The following is an 11,905-nucleotide window of genomic DNA, read 5'->3' on the forward strand; positions in this document are numbered from 1 at the left end:
CTCGGTGGGGACGTATAGTTAGCTGATGATAGATCCGGTGGGGCTAGACAAATTGCATTCGCTTCGGTGCGATAGAATAATTTTCGATAAGTCACGTGATCACGCATCAGTTTCATACATTTTTGATGTTCTTTATGGAATCGTTTCGGAGCGAATGATTTTTTTTATAGAAAGTTGCAAGCCAGTACGTCTGAATGATACTAAAATTAGGTGATGAGGAATACTTGTCTGTAGTTATTAAATTATGCCTGTACATTCAAGTTTTATAATCAAAGTATTAGCTTCTTCTTACCTTAAATACAGTTGAATCTGGATAAGCGATTCGCCCTTAAATGGGTAATAGTATTTAACTTAAACATTTCCTTTGGGTAGATTTTCATACACCTATTTTTAGGAAATTAACGACTTATTAAGACGACGAAAAATCATAAAAATGAAACAATTTACAATTAACAAAATGTTATCTGTCAGAAGTGGGATTCGAACCCACGCCCACAGAAGTGGACTGCGACCTGAACGCAGCGCCTTAGACCGCTCGGCCATCCTGACGTTATACCCATGGTATAAAATAATGCTAGAATATGGGTATTTCTTTAATTAAAAAATCCTGAACAAAGTTCAAACTTTTATCCTATTGAACAGTTAGGTACAGATCAAATAACATCAGGTAAACACAAACACAATTATTACAGCAAAAAGTTGTTTGTTTATTAAGATAAATAACTTTCCCTCAAACATATTTATAATTGTAAGTGTTACATGAAACGTGCCTTAACTTCTGTTTACGTGTTCAGAATACCTACGACTATGTTCAGTCTGAATTATGTTTGTTATCTCTGAGGAGACCATTAGGTTTATCCTTAGGAATAAATTTTATTTGATACTTAGTGGCGTAATTTAAAATTATTAGTATAGGCATAGCAAATTTAAAAGTTTTGTTGTTTAATTTATCTAATATACTACGAAAGGGAAACAGCCTGAATTTAAATATTAATCACTTTCATTTCAAAATTACCTTTGTATTTTTCTAGCTCTATTAAGGTACGCATCCATTAGTTCGCGACGGACGCACCGCACGGATTTCTTGTTGATAAATGCCGTCTTTCGATGGGACGCAGCGCCATGTAAAATCAGACAAAGCAAACTTAAATTCGTTTCGGGTCCTGCGTGCGGTGCGTCCGACTCGAGCCAATGGACGCGTACCTTTAAATTCACTTAGGAATTCAGGATATTTTGTTATATTTAATTTCTATTTAAAGGTACCGACTTCATAATAGTTAGTTTGCACTAAAAATGTACTAATTAAGTGTTGCAGTAACATGACTTGAATTTGTTATTTCACGCTTTTAAAAACATAAACTTTCCTACAAAACATTAAAAGAATTAACACTTTAATAAATTACAGGATATACTGCGGGAATACAATTACGTTGCCGTGGCATTTGCCGTATATTTTAGAAAGATAAATGTTAAATATTAACGCAAGCGCTTTCTACAGCTTCACAGGTACAATATGCAAATAAGGTTTGCAATTCAGCTTTTTTTTTGTTAATTTTACCAAAATTATAAATGCAAATGAATGGATGGATGTATGGATTTTTGTTAGAAGGTATCTCCGGAACGATGCAAGCGATCTTGATAAATTATGGCACTGATTTAGAACACAGTCTGGAAGAACGTATGGGCCACTTTTAAGTTTTTTAATTCCGTGCAGACATGGTCGCGGGCGACAGCTAGTATAATATAAATAGGATAGGAAGGTGTCTCATAAAAATCGTATCGAAAATATTCTTTTCAATCTATTTAACTGTTAAATAAAATTAAACATCAACAAAGAATTGCATCTAATTTATTTAGTATCAAAAGATCAAATAACATTTAAAGCACAAAAATATAAACAGTCCATTATATATTAGCCACTGACGGTAATATCTCTTCGTATATCTCTATACCTCTGAGGAATTGCTCCACTGGCAGATTCTCATCATGTTCATGCAGGGAAGATGGTGTGAGATGTGTTGCTGTCAGCCCTAGGGCCGGCGTGCCCGTCGCCCGTATGAACCGGCTGTCAGTACCGCCGGGAAATGTCCGCACCACTATCTTTATACCTCTGCAATAGTTGTTTTTGTCTAGAGTAACACTAGCTTTCAAATAAAAATATAACCATCATAATCAATCCGAGAATTAAAACAACAAACATAAAAAAAGATCAAAGAATTTATAAAGCTACCACTTTTTAAAATCGGTTAAAATATACAAAATATATTTATAGGTTATTTAAACTTAGTCAAATATCACACCCATATATTTTAATTGGGTTCCGTACCTTTAAAGGAAAAAACGGAACCCTTATCACTCACTATTTTATATTCTTCCTTATCTACAAAGTTTGGAAAACAGTACTCAAAGGAACAATTAAGCGTTAATAATTAGCGTAATTATAAGCGAAAAGTAAACATTTTAGGACTGAAAACTAGACAAAATGAAATGTTATTATAGATCTATAAATAAACTAACAGTTTATCAACCGCTGCTTTGAATGCTACCCAATAAGGGTTGCTGTTATCGACGGCAGTTGGCGGCACGTAGGGGTCCTTTTGAGTGAAATTGTACGACACTCCCGCACCAGCTTCCACGCACCATTGCTTTATCTGAAATGTGTCCATTGCTCACACGTATGCAATTACACCTTTTCATCTCTTAAATTATTTTATATTATTATAGTAGCTGTTGTCCGAGACTCCGTCTGCGCGGTATTAAAAAAAAAACATAATTAGTTGCCTATGTGATCTTCCAGAATATATTCTATATGTATGCCAAATTACATCGAGATCTATTCAGCCGTTCTAGAAATACCTTTAACAAAAATCCATCCATCCATTTAAGCATTCGCATTTATAATATTAGTAAGATTACTATGTATGTCTTCATGAGAATCGATACCACATTATTTTATGCAATGGGTTTCCTAAATTGCATTAGTTCATAACCTTCTATCAAGCGATTTAAAGTATTCTATCTTTAATCCTGTTTTATAAAAATTAACAGTGGTAGAGCCCGCTTTAACATCTTCGCACGAATTGTCCCGGCTCGCCCGGTGAAATACCACGACCACACAGAAGACAGGCGTCAAGTGGAAGCAATTCCGCGTTTCGTCTGATGAGTGTGCGTCCCGAAGACCTAATTTAGTCCTCTTTCTCTTCCAACCCTTTTTCTTATAAGGAAACGATGGGAAGTGGAAGTGGACTTTCCGGATGAGAGGATGCATGGAAAGGGAATTTTTTTTTCTGTGCATCCTCTCCTCCGTCGATTACAGGTAGGCAACGCATATGCAATTGCGTATGTCTATGGGCAACAGTCACTTCGCTATTTCAGCGTTTTTCAGGTGGCCGCTCGCTCTTTTGTCACCTTATGATATAAAAAAAAAATTGAATCACAAGCTCGGATACAAAGTGAAAAGTTACCGTATTTTCAAAAGCTTCTAGATCCTCAGATGTTGCGAGACGGATATCGAAATGTGCCGTCATCTTTTCAGGAATAATATTATCTTGGATACCACCCTGTAAATAAACATAGTAACGTATCACAAACAAACTGTTACCCAATACATTTACAGGGACAGACCACTAATATCCATTGGCGGTCCGTCTGTCCGTATATATCTTTACACTCACACTAATCATTGTCAGATTGATGGAAGTGACGTCACCTATGGTAAGCGATGGATCACTCTCCAATCGAGTCTTTGAAACCTGCCGCAGATCCATGAACTTATCTATAATATACCGGATCTAGACAAAAAATAATAAATTAGTATACTTTGATATACAGGTTTAGTCTTATTATCTAGTTAGTTTAAAAGTTAAAAGAGTCTGTCTAATGCCGGAACGATCAAACAGATATTTATTACATCTCTAAACATTTATGTCTCCTAGTCTCTAAACAGACATTGTCTTCCGTATGGGAAGCATACCCACTAAACCCCTCTGTTCCTCCTACGTATCATGACGAGGCCACGGGCACGCTTGCGCTTTCGTCCGCGACCTCGCCTGCGTCAGCCGAGTCTCTAAACAGACATGACAATGTGTGTCGGGAATTAAACCCGTATACAAAGATTACTATAGGTATCTTCAAAATATATTACTACATTAATTTAATTAAATTCAAACGATATTCCTCACATGCTAAAGTACGTAAGTTATCAATATGCGGATATGTTGGTCAACATTGCAAAGATAAATCTTCTATTTCCAGACTAGAGAACATTCAGTTGGCAACTCGCGCAAATATTTCACACTTACATTGAATCATTATACTATATGAATTAAATGACAAGTAACAGGTGGCTTATTATAAAGAAAACAAACAGTAAATACTATCGGAAACTTACAATCGAAGCTTTATTTATTAATATTAAAAAAGTTAAAAGAAATTCATTAACCTGATACTATGACAAGTATAATAATTACGTAAAAACTATAAAATCAATAAATTTTACTGTTAATAAAAATTTTATTCATTAATTTTATATCAAGGACTTTTGAATAATAAGGTTGACTGTAAATTAAGGTTAAAAATATATTTTTATAATAATTAGAAGGCAAGTACCAGGCTGTTATTCAAAAGATATGCCAGCAAACTATGTAGTTATACTTACCTAGTCTTCTTGCCATAAGTAAAATGTTTTATTAACTGTCTTACATTAATACCTAAACAAATTTTAGATTTCACCGACAACAAACCTCATTGTACAGTCAGCTGTATAAATATTTACAAAGCTACAGAAACTTGTATATCTTCGGTTTAAAAAAATTGTATGCGCATATTCTACCTATGAATACATGGTATTGACGAATACGTGCATACATATTTTTAAAACGAAAGCCATATGCTTCTAAAGAATAAAAATATATTTATGCAGCTGACTGTACGTACCTTTTCTCCACAAGTATCCGGTAACAGTAATGATCCGTGGCCCGATTTTCCCGGACAAACAACGCTTACGTCTGTAAACCAAATAAGAAATTATCTTTAAATGGATTTTAATCTTACTAATCTATCTTATCTTACTTATATTATAAATGCGAAAGTTTAGATGCATGGATGTTTGTTTGAAGGTATCTCCGGAACGGCTCAACGGATCTTAATGACATTAGGAATAAATGAACATAGTCTGGAAACACACATAGGCTACTAATTAAGTTTTTCGCGCGGTCTGAGTCGCGGGTGACAACTAGTTTTAAATGAATTAATATAATTCCTTAAAGGTAACCTCATTTATAACGTAATCTCCTCATTATGGTAACTACCAATACTACTATGGACTATAACATTTTAAAAGGATATTATTTGAACCATTTTGTTAATCCTAGCTTAGCCTCTGCTTAGCTCAACTTAATGTCATTGTCAAAGCCTACGCTAATGCAAGGCTATCCACTGTAAGTAATTTTCATACTTATTTTAGGTAATTACTTATGTGACATTTTTGTTATTATTTATAAATAAAAACAGTCTTACGCCAAATAGTTCTCTCTCCATTGAAGACCTGGTACTCCTCGGTAGCGCACGCTATCCCTTCATCCAGAGCAAAGCCGACATTCAAGTTTTTGTAGTGCTCCGTCTTCACAAACTCCGCCATACCCTCAGCACCGCCTACTTCTTCTTCTGTATTGAAAAGACCATTAATGTAAGCAATGAGACGATATTCGACAAAATTTGTATTAAAATTTGTGCAACGTAATATCGGGCGTAAAATACACCAAAAATCTCATACTAATTTTGTCGAAATTGACGATAACGATACGAAGGAGCTTGTCGCAAATATTCGTTCTAAAGGGGCTAGACAAAGTGTATTCAATCTGAAACGATTCCATAATAATTTGAAAAATGTATGGAACTGACGCGCGACAATCACGTAACTTATCAAAAGGTATTGTCAGTTCTATACATTTTTGAAGTTCTTTATGGAATCGCTTTGAACCCCGCTGGTCCAATGGTCATTAGTTAACACTATATACCAATAACAGCTTCATTAAAAGGCAAAATTTCAAGCAACAAACTAGACTTTTTTATATTCATTTCCATAAAATTTATTATGAGTATTTGAAGCAGTTTTCATGACTCCTTAATGAGTGCCGCTCCAAGTGGTTTGGCGTTCAGCCAATAATTTATCAGACCCTTATTACATCCTGATAATAAAATGTAATTAGTATTTTATTTAAAAAATCAAGAACCTAATTTACTATTATGATTGAAAATCAGGAAGAAAATCTATACAATTAATAAAATTTGAAAATCCAATTTTTAGTATGTCTGCAAGTCCCCGATTATTCCGGGGCCGTTACAGTTGGCCCGATTTTAACGGGTCTTTTACTGGAATGTTAGGAAAATATTCCAAGTTAGCAGCCAACCTTCAAGACTGAAGAGGCACTAGAAGAGGAAGAAGAACTGGAATGTAGCTAATGTATGCTGGAATAATGTAGTCTACTTTTTGAATTCCACACTGACGAAGTCGCGGGCAATCGCTAGGCGAAATAAACCATCGGAGAAGAACACTAATTGACAAGCTTAGTAAATGGCGTTTTGCCAGTCAGGTCAGAAGCAAAAATCTTTTAATCTAGTAGCAGTAATCCTATAAGAATACTAACCGGGTACAAAGCTGAGATGTACCGTCCTCTTTAGACGAATCCCCTTATTTTTCAATCGTCTTACAGCTTCCAAATACTGCACAGCGACTGACTTCATGTCCTGAACGCCGCGACCGTAGATCACGCCGTCCACTATCTCGGCAGCAAAAGGTGGATGTTTCCAACTTTTCTAGAAAAGCAAAGATGTCTATCAGTCATATATTATATATAAATTCACTCCCTTCTTACAGATATTTTATGCTTCATCCGACATGGTGTGGAACACTGGGTCACCATGACTTTCAGAAGAATAGGAACACAGCGTTACCTTACTGTTCATCGGCAAAAATGATCAACTACGTAAAAACAATAAAATTTTGCAGTACTTTGCTGGTTACCTGTTCTGAGCATTTATTTATCTCCTTCAAAAGTGTCAATGTACCTCAAACACAGGCACGACGTCCATATGTGAATTGAGCAAGATACTGGGTAGGTCCGGTTGCAGACCTTCCCATGTCATCACCAATACAGGTTTCTTTGGCACCACCTCGAATACTTGTACTGGTAGGCCAATAGCAGCCGCTACACCTCGTAGAAAGGTTAGACATTCATCTGTAAGAATCATAAATATTTTTTGGATAATATGAAGGATTTTATCTTATACTAGCTGTCGCTCGCGATTCCGTCCGCGCGGGATTCAAAATAGATGTTGGCCGATTCTCAAACCTACTCGATATGCTCACAAAATTTCATGAGAATCGGTCTTGCCGTTTCGGAGGAGTATGGGAACGAAAATTGTGACACGAGAATTTTATATATAAGATTTACGAACGTAATTTCAATTATGTGTTTTATATCGATATATTATACATACATAACTAGCTGTTGCCCGCATCTCCATCCGCTCGGAATCAAATAAAAACTTAAATCATAGCCTATATGTTCTTCCAGACTATGTTCTACATCTATGCCAAATTTCCATAATCGTTACTTTAACAAATATCTGTCCTTTATTATGATATTAAAACAAAAGGTGATTTACCGTAATTGACGTTAGGATGAACACTGCGGATGCGGAGATAATCCCGCAAAGTGTTCACTGCGGGATTATTAGCGTAGTCAGCGGACATTTTCACTGCGTAGCCAGCAATGGATACTTCACAAACGGTAATCACGAAAATTATGCGCAAACACTTGATAATTGGCCGTTTATATTATTGTGTACAACCGCAATGTTAAATAGGGCAAGGGGGAATGTGGGGAAAATTGGTCAAAGGAAATTTTGACTATAAAATTTTGTGAAATTACATTGCAGACAGTTTCTTAACTAACCCTGGAGGCTTTATTAAGTCCGCAAGATTTTGACTTTTCCATATTTTTTTTAGTAACAAAGGCTCCAAGTACCCAAGTCATCTCTTGAGGTAACATAGTTTTGTTAATTTTTATCATATAATTTTTGTTTGCGAATTTATAATAAATTCATTAATTCAATTGATTATTGCATGTCAGGATGGCCGAGCGGTCTAAGGCGCTGCGTTCAGGTCGCAGTCCACTTCTGTGGGCGTGGGTTCGAATCCCACTTCTGACAAGTTACATTTTGTCTGATCTGTTCGAACCAGTCTTTTATTGAGTACTTAAGCTTCCGCTTAGTGTCTTACTAAATCTACGTTTAATGACTTTCTTAGTTATAATTTAAAACTCAATGTTGCAGTAAAAGTTATAAATAGAATTTTAACCACAACCAATTCTCCCCTTCCTCCCCAATTCGTATCATAAAACCACAACTTATTTCAAAACTAGTAATATATGAAGAAGAACCGCAGTCCTGATAAATTAAGTCTTTGATAAGACATGAGATGGTAATTTTCCAACAAGTAAAGTATGTAATTTATTTAAAAATGTAGGTTGTAAAAATCCTTTATCATTTTTAAATTAAGAAAAAATACGCAAAAGTACAGTACATAAGAAAGCGTCGTAAATTTTCGTAAGGAAACTCTAGTAACAAAGAAAATTACAAACAAAACCCTGTACAGTCATGTCGAAAATCGTTAAAGGATTTTAATTTGTAATAAAATATTTTATTTGTTTCCACATTCGTGTATTTACAGAGGCTGAACGAAACTAGTGACACGCAAGCTTAAGTCACAATTCGCACGAGCGCTTTTGTAACGCGCGCTAAAAAGCGTTCAAAAAAAGAACAACGTTGTTTTGTTTTTAAAGCGCCATCTCGTAGACCGCTGTGTCGTCTGAAAAACTTTCATGAATTTCAGCCACTCCGTTGTAAGCCTACAATATTCTGAACATAGATGGCGTTAAGTCCGCTATTATTTTGTAAAAAAAACCTCAAAGATGGCGTAAATGGATATGACAAATTCAAAACCTTATTCAAACTTTAATGATAATCAATTTAATTTACGTCAATAATAATTTAAAAACTGCAAATAGTTGTTACTTTCTTATAATTTGCTTCTATTTTAATATCAAAATATCTATATAAAACATATAGTCAACCCTGTATTATTTGACAAACCGAGATAACAATATTTTTTACTTTGGGACTTTGGTCTCTGAAACCCACGGTTAGTTCCTATGTGTCTCCTTCTTACATTGATTATAATTTTCATCCAAAAACAAACGTCATTATTGTTTTAAAAATATCACGAATCCAAGCCTAAATTACGCGTCTTAAAATGATTTTAAAATCCAGGATAAGTACGTGGACAAGGTGGATGCGCAGTAGTGAACGCAACCACTACCGAATGCCAGACTGCCTAGACTCTATCCGAAAGAGCAAGAAGGACGACATATCACAAAAGCAGCAGACCTGAAATTCTTTATCAAAAACGTTGCTACCTCCTATACTATAAGGGACTGTACAACCCGATTACATTTAATAAAGTAGGTAAAAGAATATTATTATTATCGGTAATGCTTTTCTCTTACATTGCGTATGTTATACATAGAACAAATAAACGTCGCTAAAATGTGAGACATAAGCAGACAAGCTGTCGCCACCGGGGATATTAACGGTCCCTAACTCCTGTTTATACAAAGAGAAAACACGCTTTATATCCCAAAAGATATAGTATTTACGGTAAACTTTAGCTTTATAATTATTATAAAACTAGCTGTCGCCCGCGACTTCACCCGCGCGGTATTAAAAAAATACTTATTTGGTAGGCTATGTGTTTCAGACTATGTCCTATATCTATACGGGATCCATGCGGCCGTTCTGGTCATACCTTCAAACAAACATCCATCCATCCATCCATCTAAACATTCGCATTTATAATATTAATTAATATAAATTATTATACAGTAATTACATTATAAAAATATTAGTATGTCCCCTCGTCTGTCGATTAAGGTAGGCATGTGCAAATGCAGATCTTTATGAGCAACTTCGCTGTATTGATATATTCAACTGGCAGCTTGATCGTTTGCCATTTACTTATATTAAAAAAATATATATTTAACATAGCATAAATTAGCTGCTTTAAATTCCTCGCCAGGCTTTTATAAAGCTAAAGATAAGGAAGGAGAATATGACGTGAAAAATAATTTTTCAACATTTTTATATTAATTCGACATAAGATCTAGTCTAGTTCGTTGCTAAGGAAATTTATTAGGTAACGCTTCGAAGCACTATAAATAGTAACTATAACTTAATGTGTTCTTTCTCATCCATATATTTTATTTAATACATACATATATTACTATCTTCCCAAAGGTCTTCCCTTTGGCTTTACGATGTATTTTATAGCTTTACCAATAAAACTATACAGCCTTATATATCACAAGATATACGGTGTAATAGAACTGTACTCTGGGTAATGCAAAATTGAAAATACAGAATAAAAATAATTCGTATTTATTCCTCTAATACAACTGTCATAGACTAATAGTCTATGACATTTACAAGTTGCCAGTATTATTGGACCACATTAATTGAAAAAAAATGTGTTTGTGTAGTTATTATGGTAATACAGAATGTGTTACAAATAATACTGGTTGTATAATATGTTATGCAAATTTTTAAATAAATTAAAATAAAAATGTTACTGCAACAGAGAAATATGCATTTTAATATGAAATCTGTAAATGTGTTATACTAAATACGAATAAGGTGTTTAAAGGTACATCATTTACCCTGAGTAGATTTCATATTGGAAATCGAAATAATTTACCTATCTTAGTAATCTTACTAATATTATAAATGCGAATGTTTAGATGGATGATTGTTTGAAGGTTTCTCCGGAACATCTCTATGGAACTCGCTGAAATTTGGCATAGATGTAGAACATAGTCTGGAAGAACACATAGACTACTTGTTACGTTTGTTTTTAATTCCGCGCAGACGGAGTCGCGTGCGACATCTAGTATAACATAAAATTATTTATATAAATTATTGGTATAACAGAATCGTGCTGAAAATAACGTTGTGTATTCATTTCACACCTGCGACTGACGCCCACGAACACTTCATGATGCCAGATTAGTTCCAAAATAAAACAATTAATCGTTCGTTTCTGAGATTATAACACCCTGTGTACAACATATTGTCATCACTGTTTTGTCGAAATGAGAGAGATAACGATGTGTTTTCTGGGATTTTTGTCTCAACAACCACATGTATACAGCTTGGGTTTGAATGTTATCTGTGATTTGGAAATGAGATTAAAATTTGATATTTTCTTTACTAAATTTGAGTATATAACAGTAACACAAAACATGGTTAAGGGATTAAATAGCTAAGAAAAAACTCGTAAATTTAACTTAACTGCTCTTTCTTTTTGATTTTTATAGTGTCGTTTAGTCATTTTTAATTTTTAGTAATCGCTAACAATAAAACAGAACAAATATATTATTATAGAAAAAATAAGTCTCTTAACTACAGGATGTATCTATATATGTTTTTCTATTAAACTGTAATCGCATTAAATAAATTTAGGTAGAAAAGTATATTGGGTATTGTTTCTATATATTGAGGTCGGGAAGATATTCATATTTACAGTATCATCTTTCAAATATATAATTCGAATGAAAAAGGCGATGTAATAATGTATTCACAGAAGGAATTCTAAGAAAATAAATATTCTAGATTTCTTTTGCAAATTGAGGCTATGAAATTCATAATAAAGAAATGCCTCTACGCCTAGTTGAAATGTTCGTTAGTTAATTTTTCCTTTCATAAAATCTTTGCAGGCTCGCGCTTTGCAGTTTTTCTTGCAAAAATTTTAATTAGTGCATCTTGTTGGGATTTTTCAATTTTGTTTTTT

At 34.2% G+C, this 11,905-nt stretch overlaps 1 protein-coding gene and 2 non-coding genes across 3 annotated transcripts; 1 reads left to right on the forward strand and 2 right to left on the reverse strand.

Annotated features, from left to right (window-relative positions):
* Positions 1 to 465: 465 nt before the first annotated feature.
* On the reverse strand, positions 466 to 549 carry TRNAL-CAG (transfer RNA leucine (anticodon CAG)). The gene has a single exon. It is a non-coding gene; the product is annotated as a tRNA-Leu (tRNA).
* Positions 550 to 1,852: 1,303 nt separating this feature from the next.
* On the reverse strand, positions 1,853 to 7,818 carry LOC106122141 (aminoacylase-1-like). Its single transcript, XM_013318028.1, has 9 exons — positions 7,669 to 7,818; positions 7,069 to 7,238; positions 6,648 to 6,816; positions 5,518 to 5,664; positions 4,936 to 5,006; positions 3,675 to 3,791; positions 3,465 to 3,560; positions 2,518 to 2,651; positions 1,853 to 2,110 (listed from the first exon to the last, which is right to left on the reverse strand). Exons 1-9 carry the CDS (start codon positions 7,754 to 7,756, stop codon positions 1,906 to 1,908), a joined length of 1,197 nt encoding a protein of 398 aa, XP_013173482.1. The 5' UTR covers positions 7,757 to 7,818; the 3' UTR covers positions 1,853 to 1,905.
* A 312-nt stretch (positions 7,819 to 8,130) lies between these two features.
* Positions 8,131 to 8,214, forward strand: TRNAL-CAG (transfer RNA leucine (anticodon CAG)). Its single transcript has one exon. It is a non-coding gene; the product is annotated as a tRNA-Leu (tRNA).
* Positions 8,215 to 11,905: the final 3,691 nt, after the last annotated feature.

The sequence above is a fragment of the Papilio xuthus genome, unplaced genomic scaffold (genome assembly GCF_000836235.2).
Source record: "Papilio xuthus unplaced genomic scaffold, Pxut_1.1 DF826933.1, whole genome shotgun sequence".
NCBI classification, from domain to species: Eukaryota; Metazoa; Arthropoda; class Insecta; order Lepidoptera; family Papilionidae; genus Papilio; species Papilio xuthus.

What these genes read in the sequence shown, in the direction of transcription:
- LOC106122141 (XM_013318028.1), bottom strand. Translation starts at nt 7,756, where the DNA reads ATGTCCGCTGACTACGCTAATAATCCCGCAGTGAACACTTTGCGGGAT. An exon ending in TGGAGAGAGAACTATTTGGC is followed by an intron (nt 5,007 to 5,517) that starts GTAAGACTGTTT and finishes TTTGGTTTACAG; the next exon opens with ACGTAAGCGTTGTTTGTCCG. An exon ending in TAGAAGCTTTTGAAAATACG is followed by an intron (nt 2,652 to 3,464) that starts GTAACTTTTCAC and finishes GACACATTTCAG; the next exon opens with ATAAAGCAATGGTGCGTGGA.